The sequence below is a fragment of the Oncorhynchus tshawytscha genome, linkage group LG03 (assembly GCF_018296145.1).
Source record: "Oncorhynchus tshawytscha isolate Ot180627B linkage group LG03, Otsh_v2.0, whole genome shotgun sequence".
NCBI classification, from domain to species: Eukaryota; Metazoa; Chordata; class Actinopteri; order Salmoniformes; family Salmonidae; genus Oncorhynchus; species Oncorhynchus tshawytscha.
This window is the reverse complement of record NC_056431.1, coordinates 56806643-56823707: the sequence shown is the minus strand read 5'-3', so window position 1 is coordinate 56823707 and position 17065 is coordinate 56806643. Positions and strand designations below refer to the sequence as shown.

Sequence of the window (17065 nt, the reverse complement as noted above, 5' to 3'; positions counted from 1 at the left end):
CAGTTAGTGCTAAATACGGCTGCTAGAATCCTGACTAGAACCCCAAAATTTGATCATATTACTCCAGTGCTAGCCTCCCTACACTGGCTTCCTGTCAAAGCAAGGGCTGATTTCAAGGTTTTACTGCTAACCTACAAAGCATTACATGGGCTTGCTCCTACCTATCTCTCTGATTTGGTCCTGCCGTACATACCTACATGTACGCTGCGGTCACAAGACGCAGGCCTCCTAATTGTCCCTAGAATTTCTAAGCAAACAGCTGGAGGCAGGGCTTTCTCCTATAGAGCTCCATTTTTATGGAACGGTCTGCCTACCCATGTCAGAGACGCAAACTCGTCCTCAACCTTTAAGTCTTTACTGAAGACTCATCTCTTCAGTGGGTCATATGATTGAGTGTAGTCTGGCCCAGGAGTGGGAAGGTGAACGGAAAGGCTCTGGTGCAGCTGTAAAATCTTTTGAGGATCTAAGGACCCATGCAAAATCTTTTCAGTCTCATGAGGGGGAATAGGTTTTGTCGTGCCCTCTTCACAACTGTCTTGGTATGCTTAGACCATGTTAGTTTGTTGTTGATGTGGACACCAAGGAACACGAAGCTCTCAACCTGCTCCACTACAGCCCCGTCGATGAGAATGTGGGAGTGTGATGTGTATGCCGAGTACACCGAGGATCTTGAAGCTCTTCACCTTCTCCACTGCGGTCCTGTTGATGTGGATAGGGGTGTGCTCCCTCTGCTGTCTCCTGAAGTCCACGATCAGCTTTTTGTTGACGTTAAGGGAGAGGTTATTGTCATTGTTGGTAATCAGGCCAACTACTGTTGTGTTATCTGCATTGAAGAGTCGGTGCCTGGTGATCGAGTTGGAGGTGTGCCTGGCCACGCAGTCATGGGTGAACAGGGATTACAGGAGGGGGCTGAGCATGCACCCTTGTGGGGCTCCTGTGTTGCGGATCAGTGTAGTGGAGGTGTTGTTTCCTACCTTCACCACTTGGGGGCGGCCCCTCAGGAAGTCCAGGACCTAGTTGCACAGGGCGAGGTTCAGACCCAGGAGGGCCCTGAGCTTAATGAGGAGCTTGGAGGGAACTATGGTGTTGAAGGCTGAGTTATAGTCAATGAACAGCATTCTTACATAGGTATTCCCCAGATGGGTTAGGGCAGTGTGCAGTGCGATGGTGGTTGCATGGTTTGTGCATCTATTGGGGCGGTATGCAAATTGAAGTGGGTCTAGGGTGTCAGGTAAGGTGGAGGTGAAATGATCCTTAACTAGCCTCTCAAAGCATTTCATGATGACAGAAGTGAGTGCTACAGGGTGATAGTCATTTAGTTAAGTTACCTTTGCTTTCTTGGGTACAGGAACAATGGTGGACATCTTGACGCAATAAGATAAGAGTTAACTGATAAGAGAAAACTGGCCGAAAGCCTAATCTAACAGAGAGAAGAGAGAGAGCACATAAACATATTGTGAGTTCCACCTTACCGTAATATAATAAACGGTTTATTGATACATTGTAAACAAAATATAAACACTTTGGTCCCATGTTTCATGAGCTGAAATTAAAGATCCCATACTCACAAAAAGCTTGTTTCTCTCAGATTTTGTGCACAAATGAATTTACATTACTGTTAGTGAGTATTTCACCTTTGCCAAAATAATCCATCCACCTGACAGGTGTGGAATATCAAGAAGCTGATTAAACAGCATGATCATTACACAGATGCACCTTGTGCTGGGGACAATAAAAGGCCACTCTAAAATGTGCAGTTTGTCACACAACACAAGGCCACAGATTGACAATTGGCATGCTGACCGCAGGAATGTCCACCAGAGCTCTTGCCAGATAATTTAATGTTAATTTCTCTACCATAAGCCACTTCCATCATAGTTTTAGAGAATTTAGCAGTACGTCCAAACGGCCTCACAACCACAGACCGTGTGTATGGCGCTGTGTGGGCGAGCGGTTTGCTGATGTCAACATTGTGAACAGAGTGCCCCATGTGGCGGTGGGGTTATGGTATGGGCAGGCATAAGCTACGGACAACGAACACAATTGCATTTTATAAATAGCAATTTGAATGCACAAAGATACCGTGACGAGATCCTGAGGCCAATTGTTGTGTCATTCATCAGCCGCCATCACCTCATGTTTCAGCATGATAATGCACTGCCCCATGTCGCAAGAATATGTACACAATGGAAGCTGAAAATGTCCCAGTTCTTCCATGGCCTGCATACTCACCAGACATGTCACCCATTGAGCATGTTTGGGATGCTCTGGATCGACCTGTCCAGTTCCCGCCAATAACAGCAACTTCACACAGCCATTCAAGAGGAGTGGGACAACATTCCACAGGCCACAATCAACAGCCTGATCAGCTCTATGCAAAGGAGATGTGTCATGCTCATGAGGAAAATGATAGTCTCACCAGATACTGACTGGTTTTCTGATCCATGTCCCTACCTTTTTTTAAAGGTATCTGTGACCAACAAATGCATATCTGTATTCCCAGTCATGTGAAATCTTTAGATTAAGGACTAATTTATTTATTGCCTTATATGAACTGTAACTTGGTAAAATCTTTGAAGTTGTTGCATGTTGTGTTTATATTATTGTTCATACCTAGTTTAGACCTAATTTAGGTAGGCTATATGCATGGATGGCAGGTAGCCTAGCAGTTAAGTGTGTTTGGCCAGTAACCCGAAAAAGGTCGCTGGTTTGAATCCCCAAACCGACTAGGTGAACAATCTGGTAATTTGGTAATGTGCCCCTGAGCAAGGCACATAACCCTAATTGCGCCTGTAAATCGCTCTGGATAAAACGTCTGCTAAAATGTAAATGGATGTCGTTTTATGAAGACTACAAAAAAATGCTTAAAAATACATTATTGTGAGCTAATCAGCATGGCACATAAATTCAGCATGTTTGGATTCATTTATTTTGGGGATAGGGGGAGCAGCGGCTCCCTCTATCTCTCTACTGCCCTCACTCAGGCCCTGACCGATTCAGCTTCCTCTGTTGGTGATGCTTTACAGGGGAGTGAGTGAGAGAGCGACATCAAGAGAGAGGGAGGCAGGGGGAGAATAGAGAAAGCAAGCAGCACTCTGCACTGCCAGCCGCGGTAGCTCAATATGGAGTAACCGCGTAGGCTCGACAACGACGGGAGTACAAAGAACAACCCGCTTTGGATCGAAATTACATTCACAAGGAATAAGGGATCACTTCCAATAATGAGATACGACATTGCATACACACAATCAACTTGAAGGGATTAAAATAGACTTAACAATTTATATTTATTATTGAAAAATGGCGAACGAGTCTCCAGCTAAAAGTCTAGTTGACATAGACCTTGCCTCTTTGCGGGTGAGTGCAATACATCTTATCTGAGGATGTACATTGTTTGCTGTCCAAATCCATTTATTGACGCAACCATGGGCTAAACCAGCGTAAAATGTTTTACAAATGGGATGTGTTGTTCTTGGTAGGATAATAAATTCCTCTATCTTTCCTTTGTTGGCAATGCACTGGCATGTGAGGCAAATCTGGCGCTACTGCCTAATTGAACGGGTTGTAACGTTGGCCATGATACCATGAAAACCACCCATCTTTAACAAAGTTATTTGATAAATGTTAACCATTTCTTAATTTCATTTTCAGGACCCAGCTGGTATTTTCGAACTGGTGGAAGTGGTCGGCAATGGCACGTATGGACAAGTATACAAGGTTTGTTTGCGTTTCCCAATTCCATATAGGCAATATATAGCCTATTGTAGGCTGTCAGAGACCACCGAAAATAGGCGGAAACAGTAGCGTAAACATGTATCTTTCTCCCAGTTTGAGAGAAGTGGCAAATAGCCTATAGACGGTTGGACCAGTTGCGGACTGGATTATTACTGCGCTGAGATGTAAGGTATAGCCTAAAGATTTAGGCATGTGCATTTCCTTTTCTTAACGATTTTGTCGTGTTTTATTGTGTTAGGACTAACTAACTGCAAGCCTTCAGATTTAACAAGCCAAACCAGCTCTAATTTGTCTGGCGATCCTTATCATAGGCGCCTGACCGACTTCTCCGGGTGCGCTACTGGGTGTGCACCGTTGCGCATACTGTATTCAGATCCAATGCAGTGATGAGCTATTGACATGCCACTTACAGTCGATTAGCAAAGTATGGGATTCGATGTGGAAGCGATTGTCCCGTGTAGCCCAGTTGGTAGAGCATGGACAGGGTTGTGGGTTCGATTCCCACGGTGGACCAGTAAGAAAAAAAAGATGAGAATGTATGCACTCACCACTTACTGTAAATCATTCTAGATAAGCGCGTCAGCTATATGACAAAATGTAAAATTATGCCGATAGTATCTAGCTACAGCCATCACGTCTCACCGGAGTGGATAGAGCAGACTACATCACATCCTGTTGTTTTGAAGCTGCTGTTATCTGGTAGAACGGAAGGGAGATTGGGAGAATATGTCCAGACCTGTTGTCACCTGATTTATTGGTCACAAATGGTTGCCGATGGAAAATTATTAGACCTTGGTCAAGTGTATTGCTTAAAAACTTTTGAATTGCCAATTTGATCCTCACTTGATTTAGCTTGCCTGGCAGTCTATGCAACGGGATAATCCCAAAAGTGCAAACTCAAAGCCAAATCAATTGTACCATATTATTTTTGTTATATTAATATTTACATATGTAAAATACTTTAAAATATGTAAAAGCATTTAAAATATGCATTTGATCCGTAACAAATAATCTGTTAAATGAACATTTGGGCAATTGAACCCTCTTCCGAGTGGCGCAGTCTAAGGCACTGCATCTCCGTGCTAGAGGCGTCACTACATAGGCACAGACACATGCATACAGACACATGATAACATACACACTATACACACACATGTGTTTTGCCTTGTAGATATGTGGTAGTGGAGTATGGGCCTGAGGGCACACATTTAGTGTGTTGTAAGTTCCGTAATGAATGTATTGTAATTTAAAAAAAAAAGTATAACTGTCTTAGTTTTGCCGGACCCCAGGAAGAGTAGCTGATAATAAATACAAATACTACAGACCCTGTCCAGGCTATATCACAACCGCCCGTGATTGGGAGTCCCATAGGGTGGCGCACAATTGGCCCAGCGTTGGCCGGGTTTGGCTGGGGTAGGCCATCATTGTAAATAAGAATTTGTTCTTTATTTATTTATTTAACCTTTATTTAACCAGGTAGGCAAGTTGAGAACAAGTTCTCACTTACAATTGCGACCTGGCCAAGATAAAGCATAGCAGTTCGACACATACAACAACACAGAGTTACACATGGAGTAAAACAAACATACAGTCAATAATACAGTAGAAAATTAAGTCTATATACAATGTGAGGTAAGATGAGGAAGGTAAAGACAAAAAAAGACCATGGTGGCGAAGTAAATACAATATAGCAAGTAAAACACTGGAATGGTTGATTGGCAGTGGAAGAATGTGCAAAAGTAGAGAGAGAAATAATGGGGTGCAAAATAAATAAATAAATACAGTAGGGAAAGAGGTAGTTGTTTGGGCTAAATTATAGATGGGCTATGTACAGGTGCAGTAATCTGGGAGCTGCTCTGACAGCTGGTGCTTAAAGCTAGTGAGGGAGATAAGTGTTTCCAGTTTCAGAGATTTTTGTAGTTCGTTCCAGTCATTGGCAGCAGAGAACTGGAAGGAGAGGCGGCCAAAGGAAGAATTGGTTTTGGGAGTGACCAGTGAGATATACCTGCTGGAGCGCGTGCTACAGGTGGGTGCTGCTATGGTGACCAGCGAGCTGAGATAAGGGGGGACTTTACCTAGCAGGGTCTGGTAGATGACCTGGAGCCAGTGGGTTTGGCGACGAGTATGAAGCGAGGGCCAGCCAACGAGATCGTACAGGTCGCAGTGGTGGGTAGTATATGGGGCTTTGGTGACAAAACAGATGGCACTGTGATAGACTGCATCCAATTTATTGAGTAGGGCATTGGAGGCTATTTTGTAAATGACATCGCCGAAGTCGAGGATCGGTTGGATGGTCAGTTTTACAAGGTTATGTTTGGCAGCATGAGTGAAGGATGCTTTGTTGCGAAATTAGGAAGCAATTTTTAGATTTAACTTTGGATTGGAGATGTTTAACGTGAGTCTGGAAGGAGAGTTTACAGTCTAACCAGAGACCTAGGTATTTGTAGTTGTCCACATATTCTAAGTCTGAGCCATCCAGAGTAGTGATGTTGGACAGGCGGGCAGGTGCAGGCAGCGATCGGTTGAAGAGCATGCATTTAGTTTTACTTGTATTTAAGAGCAATTGGAGGCCACGGAAGGAGAGTAGTATGGCATTGAAGCTCGCCTGGAGGGTTGTTAACAGTGTCCAAAGAAGGGCCAGAAGTATACAGAATGGTGTCGTCTGCGTAGAGGTGGATCAGAGACTCACCAGCAGCAAGAGCGACATCTTTGATTTATACAGAGAAGAGAGTTGGTCCAAGAATTTAACCCTGTGGCACCCCCATTCTTAACTGACTTGTCTAGTTAAATAAAGGTTCAATAAAATAAAGTGTTTTTTTTATTCATGAATTGATGGAAACACTCCAACAAACATATGGATTCACAATAATGTACACTATACCATGACTGGGCTGACCAGGTCGGCTTCATTGCAGATCACAGTCAGGGGCCTAGTAAAGGACTGAGTCAATGTCCCTTGGTGGGGTTTGTTATTCACACAAAGTGATCAAAGCAGACCTCCATTAGCCCTACATAGCTGTTCAGCAGCAGGGTATGATAAAAACATGTAATAATCATACCAGAGGACATTGAGAGTGGAGATACAGACCGCTGCTTCCTCAGAAGGTTGACATCAAGATGGTCAACATCAAGATGCAACCATGAGTTTTCTGTAGTGTGTCATTATCTTGATTCTGGGTCATTCTAAATGATTTCAATCACTTTCTGACTGCACCCCTTTTGATTTGAATGAAACCTTTCATACATGTATGGCCACCACCTTTTCTTTCTTCAAGCGTGTGCAGGCACAACAAACACCTCAGATGATGTAAATAGGGTTTAAGCTACAACATATTTGAACATATTTTTTTTTTAGGGCAGATGACTCGTATTTAGATAATTAACTTTAAAGCTTAAATTTTGTAAAACCAAATGAACCCTTTTTTTCTCAACGAAATCATGAAGCAGTTTGACAACCCTGTTTATAAGCTTTAAAATGATATCAAGCTGAAGCGATTATCTTTTTTAGTGATGAAGGGTGGGGTATGCCAAATGGGTCAACTTTGAGCACCTCTATCTCATGAATGTTTTGTCATTCAGGTCCAGAAAGTCACTTTCTGACCACTTCTACCATGGGCAACCATGTATGAAAGGCTTCATTCAAATCAAAAGGGGTGAAATCAGAAGGTGATTGAAATCATATGGAATGACCCTTCTGTCTAAAACCATCCACTTTGCATTTGGGTGTGTGCTGACAGGAAGTATTCCTTTTAGGGACAATAGTCTGGATAGCCATTTGATTAGGGGTTCAGGAGACTTATGGCTTGGGGGTAGAAGCGGTTTAGAAGTCTCTTGGACCTAGACTTGGCTCTCATGTACCACTTGCTGTGCAGTAGCAGAGAGAACAGTCTATGACTATGGTGGCTGGAGTCTTTGACAATTTTTCAGGCCTTCCCCTGCCACCGCCTGGTGTAGAGGTCCTGGATTGCAGGAAGCTTGGCCGCATTGATGTACTGGACCCTTTCGCACTATCTTCTGTAGTGCCTTGCGGTCGGAGGCCGAGCAGTTGCCATACAAGACAGTGATGCAACCAGTCAGGATGCTCTCGATGGTGCAGTGGTAGAACCTTTTGAGGATCTGAGGACCCATGCCAAATCTTTTCAGTCTCCTGAGGGGGGAACAGGGTTTGTCGTGCCCTCTTCATGAATGTCTTGGTGTGCTTGGACCATGTTAGTTTGTTGGTGATGTTGACACCAAGGACCCAAGGAAATGTTAAATGCTTTTCGACCTGTCCCCAAATGAATATAGTTGGCTCAGAGTTTGTTTTGATATTTGAAACTGCGTGTCTTGATTGTGTCTGGTGTGGGTGAACAAAATCAAAATTAGCGCAATGGCGGTCTGGTCAGCATGTTAGCTCTGGGGAGTGGCACAAACAATTTGCATTTGAGGATGCATAGGCTATATATGTGTTTACTATATATAGCCGGGTGGAGAGAAGTCAAATCATGTTGACTTGTCTGCCAATGTCGTGAAGGCCCTTAAGGCTGCCGATGGATAAAGCCTAATCATTCCTGTGTGTGTGTTTTACTACTATGCAATGCACACTTTGAAGACTGCCTATGCACGTCTTGGTGAGCTAGTAGAGGCCATAGACTGAATAAACTGTTCTGAGTTCCCCTGGTATTGGCGTATGTCTCTGGAAACAACACAGCATGAAGAATAAGTCTATATGCTTTGGGGGTTTAAAAAGCGTAATTTTGCTCTAGCGCATGGTGGGCATGGCAGTAGTGAGACCATGTCATTAACTGGGAGCCAGGCCGTTTAGAAATGCTCTGTAACACAAATTGACCTTGACTTTTGGAGTTTAACTTCCTTAGGTCTTAGTGAATCATCTCACATGCTGCAAGTTTGGCAGGAATAAACCAAGCTTTTCTTCCATGAACCACATTAATTTAGTGGCTAGGTGTGTGTGTTTGGAGTTTGCACATGTTTTGATCTATGGCTGTGTGTTTGTGTTAGGATCTGCATGTGTATATTCGATTCACAACCCATTTTGATTGGCCATCATACTCAGACTAGCCAATGGCAGCTGTGTGCCTTTGTAGCTGTGTGGACTGCAGCTGTTCAGATGGTAAGAGGGAGAGGGAGAGAAAGAGACATCCCTTAATCAAAGGTGCTTTTGTTTTGAGGGTAAGTCCCTGCAGGAGTTGTAATGGAAAAACAGCATGCATGTCTCACACTATCTGGTCCTAAAAACATCCTACCCACACTGCCAACAGTCAGTCAGCAAGGAAACCTGGCATTCCCTCGTGTGAACCCCTGCGTTCTTAAACGTTTTTAGCATGGGACCCATCGGAAATTCTCAGTTTTCCTGGGACCCAAGCTTACAAAACACGCATCTATACGGAATATCGGTACATTTCATTGCCCTTATGCCCATTAACAAATGCAACATAACAATGAAATGAAATACCCATATAAATAGCTACTCATGTTTCTTTCCCCATCAAAAACACTCTTACATAGCTGTCTAGGTTGGAACTGTTGCTGTTAAAATACAATAAATCATTTTAATTCTGAACTGAACTAAACTGATTGATCACATCACACCGATTAGACCAGAAAACACACAGTCCTAATGAGAGGTGTGTGACTGGTGGAAGTTTTCAACAAGCAGGTCTATTCTGGGCTCAGTTTTTGACAGTGTAACCCTGAGGTCATGTTCAGCATTGAGTCTGTTACTTTACTTGTTTCTTAAGTATGCCAGAGTTGCATCAAACTGGATCAGAACATCTACTGTTTTCTCAGCCAGGCAGGAGACCGCAACCTGCTGTAGATGAGCAACCCAGAAGTGTGTGAGTGTGTTTGCCTCAAAAAGCAGCTTGCGTCAATCAATGTATTCCAGTTCAGAATACAAATGATTACTTGTATTTTAACAACAGTTGTTTATTTTTTTCATCTTCATCTGTGTTGTTACTTAGGGTAGCACTATCAGTAGCTAGATTTTTATTTATTTATTTTACCTTTAACCAGGTAGGCAAGTTGAGAACAAGTTCTCATTTACAATTGCGATAGCTTGCTTTGGCTAACATTAGCTAGCTAGCTATTAGCTGTGTACAAGGGGATTGTTTGAAAGAGAAACTCGCATTGACTACTATGAGAGATAGTATACTCCCTTATTTCTGCTTGTCATCACCTGTTTAAAATGACAAAAATGCCTTCCTAGCTGACTTACTTTTCCACTGTGGAAGCACTGTTTCCTGAAGCATTCTGCCCTGTTCTGAAAGAACTCCCTGGGTTTACCATCATACTGTGGATGTTTGGTCAGGACCTGTCGTTTTTAATTTGTTCGTTTTGAGTGACTCACTTCCCTGCACAAAACACATTGTTGGCGCTCCTTGTTATTTATCAAAGTTTGTATTAAACCAAGAGAGAGAGACTCATTGCTGTATTTGCGTTTCATGACAATTGAGCTCAGTCAGAACTGGCTAGTTTGAGTCTATTCGATGATGGCGAGTGGGAATGACAAGCCAGTGGCTGAAAGCGCTTCATCTGCTGCTGAACAACAGCACTACAGTGTGTGGGTCGCAGAGTGATCTTCAAGAAAACTGCCCAAAAAAGATCTGGTAAACCGTGAAGCAAACGGGCATCTTCCACCCACTCGCGCCACTGTCAAACTGAGCCGAGACGCCGCTGCCAAACTGCCACTGTCAAACTGAGCCGAGACGCCGCTGTCAAACTGAGCCGAGACGCCGCTGTCAAACTGAGCCGAGGCGCCGCTGTCAAACTGAGCCGAGACTGCCAAACTGAGCCGAGACGCCGCTGTCAAACTGAAACTGAGCCGTGTCAAACTGAGCCGCGCCGCTGTCAAACTGCTGTCAAACTGAGCCGAGACGCCGCTGTCAAAAACTGAGCCGAGACGCCGCTGTCAAACTGAGCCGAGACGCCGCTGTCAAACTGAGCCGAGACGCCGCTGCCAAACTGAGCCGAGACGCCGCTGTCAAACTGAGCCGAGACGCCGCTGCCAAACTGAGCCGAGACGCCGCTGCCAAACTGAGCCGAGACGCCGCTGCCAAACTGAGCCGAGACGCCGCTGCCAAACTGAGCCGAGACGCCGCTGCCAAACTGCCGAGACGCCGCTGCCAAACTGAGCCGAGACGCCGCTGCCAAACTGAGCCGAGACGCCGCTGCCAAACTGAGCCGAGCCAAACTGAGCCGAGACGCCGCTGCCAAACTGAGCCGAAAAACTGAGCCGAGACGCCGCTGCCAAACTGAGCCGAGACGCCACTGCTAAGCAGAGAGAGCACTGGACAGAGAATGCAGTTGCACTTGGCCAAAATCAATTCCAGTAATTAATGAAATAATTATAAATTTACCGCGACCCACCATTTAACAGGTTTGGGTCCCGACCCATACTTTAAAGGCTGGTCTAGTCCATTCTACAACTATAATGGGTTGGCAGCATTTGAATGTCTCCGTTATAATCCATTATTGGTCAACAGTTCAGTTAATTCTAGGTAGTCTGACATGGTTATTTTTAAGGAACTTAGTCAATGTCATCTTTGCTGTAGAGGATGTTGGATGTTAGTCAGACGTGAGGAAGTAGCAAAATGGTGGAAGTCATCCATGTAATGATGAGAAGTAGGCGGCTTGGCCCGCCACAGTGTATACCAGAAGGTAGTTCTCCACACTGTTTGATTCATTGTCATTCTGAGTTTCGATTTTAGACACAGAGAAAGACATCAAATGAATCCAATTTGTGTGTAGATTATTGTATGCATCGTCAGAGATTCTTGAATTTACTATGCACATACATATGTGCCTCACCCACACCTACGCATAACACATCCGTGTATGGCTGCACCTCAAGATCATAGCTGCGGGATATCATTACGTTTACAATGGAAAACTCCAGTTCACATTTTTGGATCATTGCGCAAGGAAGGTTCTGTGTCAGTCTCCATCTTTTCCATTCATTTGAAGCACTTAGGAGTAATTGGCTGAGCTTTCTAATTGAACTGTGGCTTATTTTTTTCTCCGCCTTCTCTCCTCGGGACCAAGGGCTTTTGTTGGGGTCGGGCAGCAGTGCTGTACATCACAGAGGAAATACTGGCAGAGTAGTTGGATCACTTTACAGATGGGCCAGGGGGATGTTGGCTTGGCTCCGCAGAAGCTGTCAGCTTTAGAGATCTCACCCTCCCCTGACCCTCCATCTCCCCTAGGTCTACAAGAGATGATAGATAAGGTTGATGAGTGAGAGAGTGAGCCAGGACTAGTAACTGGAGGAACAGGGTTAATGGTCCGTGGTGGGAGGTGTGATACGGTGCAGTACCAACTACAGACTCTTGTCCATGTAGTTTGTAGTGGACGCCTGCACTCCCTTAAAGCAGTCTAAGGCTAAAGGTACTATAAACCTGGCAAGAAGCAAGGCCTGATTTTAACCTGATTTTAATTTCCACCTTCTGCTGACTCAAACCATCATCCCTGGTCGTGCCTTTAAAAAAACAGTGAGCTAAAGTGTCAATTAAACACTGGCTTGCCCCTTCTCACAGTAATCTAGTGCTCACCAGTCCATGTTGTTAGCTACAACCTAATTCACTCACTGTTTGTGGTTAACACATAGTTTCCCCTCTATTACCTGCTCAGGTGTAGGTCCTTCATGAACATACCGGCTTTCTATCCAGAACTAGAAGCACAAGCATTTCGCTACACTCGCATTAACATCTGCTAACCATGTGTATGTGACAAATAAAATTTGATTTGATTTGATGAAGTCACTGCTACTGCATACTGAACCACTGGCTCGACTCGCACTAAACAAGAGTTTAATAGAGGGACTGCTGTACTCCTTTCCGTCCCAGAGCCAGCCCACCCAAGCACAGAGGCTCTGCCTACTGCCTAGCCCCCTGACAGCCTGCTGTGAAAGGTGGAAAAAGATGTAAACACACAGAGGTCCACCTCTCTTCTCTTCCTCTGCTCTGGCAGTAGTGGACCATCCCTCACTGTGGAATGCAAGGCCTGGGCAGTGTCCATGAGAATGTAGAAAGGGCACAGGGGTAGAGAAGGGAGGAAAGGGGGAAGACGAAGTGAAATAGAAAGTAAATACGGGAGAACAGGAATGGAGAGAGAAGGGGACAATGAGGTTAAATGGGAGAGGTTGAGTGGAAGGTCATTGGTTTTTGGTCACTGAGCAAATCTAGCCTACTTCACAGCCCAGGTTACATGACTCAGTGAGGAAGATGGGGGAAGGGATGGTGGGCATCATGGCTGCAGTAATCCCACAGCAGGTGACGCCACATGCCGAGAAAGAGGGAGATAAATAAATGGAGACAGACAGAAGATGTGGAAGAGAATAGACAAGGTTCTGGAGAGCTACTTGGTAAGGAGCAGGCTTTCAGTCCATCCAGTAACACATTTTATAGACTGTGGCCTGGCCTTTGGCCCAGCATTGACTGCCCTCAGGTCAGCTGCCTGGCTGGCTGGCCGGCCCATTATCTCGCCATTCATAGCCACATCTAATGAGCAGCTTGTGGGCCTTTTACCCCCTTATTTAGATTTTTACCCCCATCTTGTCCTTTTACCCCTCCCTCTTTTAACTTGTCCCCCTGATTATTAAGATGGCTTTGTTCCTTCCATCTACCCAGCTAGATCTCCTGGCTTACTAGCTAGTGACCCCTCCCCTCGCCCCTCCATGCACCATGCCCACCCACTCCCCCATATAAAGGTCATGATAGGATTATGAAGATGCAGTGAGGCGAGTTGCGACGTGATCAATAAGGGCCAAGCATTGATGTTCGCTCGCGTGCCTCCAACAAAAGACAATTATCTCAAGCACTAGCTGCTTGTTTGTCCTGATCGCCTTCAATCGTAATTGATCGTAATTCATTTCCAAACCATAAGCATCTTTATGTTCTCTGTGGGTGAGGAGACGGATTGTTACACAAAGCACTTAGTATGTTAATGCTCTGTAATAGAGCGCGCAATGGAATAATACATTCTCAAAATGAGGTAGATAGAGTGCTGTTCTAGCTCCCAGAGACAGTAACAGTACTGATCTTTTCGAGTGTGTTTCTGTGAAAACGCCATTTCCTCTGTGTGGACAGTTCACTGGATAGTTTCTTCACAGAATTAACATTGTGTCTTTAGAAATGTGGCTGCAGCTCTATCCTAGAGAGGATTAGCTAGACATGAAGCCTGCAGGAGTCCATAGGAAGGAGACCAGTGGATGGCTAAGTATGCTTTGAGTCATAGGTCTAAACAGGCACGCACATACGTCCAAGGGAACCCATGTCACTGTCAGTTCATCATGTCATGTGTTTTCGATGTGTCCTGATAGGCCTCCCGTGTGACACACCACTCATGTCTGTGTGGGGTGGTAGACTTTAGCTAAGTCAGATGTCTCTCCATCTCTCTTTCTTCCACCCTCGATCTCTCTCCCTCTCTCTGAGACCAGGCTAGATTGATTCTTAATAGAGTGGTCTGTTAGACCCAGAGAGCCTGGCACGATCTGGCCTCACAGACAACTCCTCCTTCATTCTGCTATCTATGTCTGACCTCCTCCTGACTGATAAGGCCTCTGTCCCACACCAAAATGGCTGCCGTGGCCGGCCGGCTGCTATCAGCTCAATGTGTAGCAGAAAGACAGAAGCTCTGGAGAAATCCCACAGGGCTACCCACTGCCTTAGAGCCCAGCTCGGGCATGAATTTTAAGCCCGAGCCCTAGCCATGTCCGTGATGTTCAGGTCCTACCCTACCCAGCCCCGATTGCTTCTGCCAAATTGAAGGCCCTAACCCTGCCCGAAACCCCAAATAACTTCCTTGTTAGTAAATCCATTAGCTGCTTCTATCTGTCTCTCCTTCACTCTGCATGCACTCTGCATGCACTCTACTCATGGTGACATAGCAACGGCTCCACTTGGGCTTCTCGGCTGCCCTGCTTAATGGTGAGACATTAGAGAGCAGTTAGCTGTTAGCTCATTTTCGTCACTCTGACCAAACTCAAGGAACATTATTATTTTCTGTGAAATAACCTCTCCTGTCTTATATTTGACAAGGTCAAAGCACTTCTAACAACATTTTATGATCTTAGTCAGATATGACTGTACAGCGCAGCAGAGCACAAGTAAATGGCTCAGCTTCAAAATGTTGATGATCAATTTAGTGATACCCGAGCCCTGCCCGTACCCTAGTTAATGAAGAAAAAAATAAACCTTACTCTGCCTTAACCCAATGTATAATGTTTGGGCCTGGGCCGGGCAGCTGAGGTGGGTTTAGACACAAGGAGATAGTATGGCTGGCCTATGTATTCGGTCCATTAGTGTTGTCAATCAATCACTGTCCGATGAATGGTGATACTAGCACTTTTAGGATGAGAAACATTGTCCTGTGGCTGCTGACTGCATGTCATTCACTAGCTCTTGGATATATATCCTCAGGATCTAGCTCTTGGATATATATCCTCAGGATCTAGCTCTTGGATATATATCCTCAGGATCTAGCTCTTGGATTGTCAGATCCAAGATTGTCAGCATACCACCCTGCATACCACTGCTGGCTTGCTTCTGAAGCTAAGCAGGGTTGGTCCTGGTCAGTTCCTGGATGGGAGACCAGGTGCTGCTGGAAGTGGTGTTGGAGGGCCAGTAGGAGGAACTCTTTCCTCTGGTCTAAAAAAATATCCCAAATCCCCAGGGCCGTGATTGGTGACACTGCCCTGTGTAGGGTGCCGTCTTTCGGATGGGATGTTAAACGGGTGTCCTGACTCTCTGAGGTCATTAAAGATCCCATGGCACTTATCATAAAAGTAGGGGTGTTAACCCCGGTGTCCTGGCTAAATTCCCAGTCTGGCCCTCAAACCATCACGGTCACCTAATAATCCCCAGTTTACAATTGGCCCATTTATCCCCCTCCTCTCCCTTATAACTGTTCCCCAGGTCGTTGCTGCAAATGAGAACGTGTTCTCAGTCAACTTACCTGGTAAGTTAACGAAAAAATAAAAAAAGATGTGTGTGTACTGGTAGCGAAGTCAGGTGCAGGAGAGCAGAGATTTGTGAACAGGCGCACACTTTATTTAGGCAAAAGCGCAAAACAGTCACAAGAATTATGTTTAAAAATAAACATCTTCGTAAAAACAACCAGTCGGGCGCGTCAACAATACACATTTAACACAAACAATCTTACACAAAGACATGATGGGGAACAGCGGAATAAATACATGTAGATTGATTGGGGAATGAAAACCAGGTGTGCAGGGAACAAGACAAAACAAATGGATACATGAAAAATGGAGCGGCGATGGCTAGAAAGCCAGTGACGTCGACCGCCAAACGCCGCCCGAACAAGGAGAGGAGCCGACTTTGGCAGAAGTCGTGACATGGATATATATCCTCAGGTTCTAGCTCTTGGATATGTATCCTCAGGTACTAGGTCTTGGATATATATCCTCAGGTACTAGCTCTTGGAAGTGTACCTCATTTTCTTGTGTGGGGTTAATGACAGTTGTGGATTGTCTGAGGTTTTAGGGTTTAGCATTCTACTGTATGGGTGGCGATTTGCCATCTGGACTGGCTATAGGGGATATAAGGAGGGGGGTTAGAGGCTGATGCAGTCTGTGTGGGCACAAGGATTTAGGGAGATATGGATGAATGTAGCAGAACTTGAATAAAAAAAGACGAATAACAACAGGTGTCCATTGGACTATATACCCCTCACAGTATTGAGATTGTGTTGTGAGTAAGGCTGTATTCCCTGTAGCAGTGTTTCCCCTATATTATAATTTAGCAGTGTTTCCCCTATATTAATACAGCAGTGTTTCCCCTATATTATAATTTAGCAGTGTTTCCCCTATATTATAATTTAGCAGTGTTTCCCCTATATTAATTTAGCAGTGGTTGCCCTATATTAATGTAGCAGTGTTTGCCCTATATTAATGTAGCAAGGTTTCCCCTATATTAATGTAGCAAGGTTTCCCCTATATTAATGTATCAGTGTTTCCCCTATATTAATTTAACAGTTTCCCCTATATTAATGTAGCAGAGTTTCCCCTATATTAATGTAGCAGAGTTTCCCCTATATTAATGTAGCAGAGTTTCCCCTATATTAATGTAGCAGTGGTTGCCCTATATTAATGTAGCAGTTTTCCCCTATATTAATGTAGCAGTGGTTGCCCTATATTAATTTAGCAGTGGTTGCCCTATATTAATTTAGCAGTGGTTGCCCTATATTAATTTAGCAGTGGTTGCCCTATATTAATTTAGCAGTGGTTGCCCTATATTAATGTAGCAGTGTTTCCCTATATTAATGTAGCAGTGTTTCCCTATATTAATGTAGCAGTGTTTCCCCCAATTAATGTAGC

The 17065-nt window shown here is 44.6% G+C and overlaps 1 protein-coding gene across 20 annotated transcripts in view; it reads left to right on the top strand.

Moving 5' to 3' along the window:
• Positions 1–2978: 2978 nt before the first annotated feature.
• Positions 2979–17065, top strand: part of LOC112239382 (mitogen-activated protein kinase kinase kinase kinase 4) — a 100133-nt gene continuing 86046 nt past the window's right edge. For 15 of the 20 annotated variants that reach the window (XM_024407930.2, XM_042319717.1, XM_042319718.1 and 12 more), the window contains exons 1-2: positions 2987–3357; positions 3652–3717. In XM_024407930.2, coding sequence (XP_024263698.1) covers positions 3301–3357; positions 3652–3717 — 123 coding nt within the window. In that variant the 5' untranslated portion in view covers positions 2987–3300. Of the gene's footprint in view, positions 3358–3651; positions 3718–17065 lie in introns of all 20 variants that reach the window. The other 5 variants (XM_024407883.2, XM_024407878.2, XM_024407919.2 and 2 more) reach the window with 3 other exon arrangements.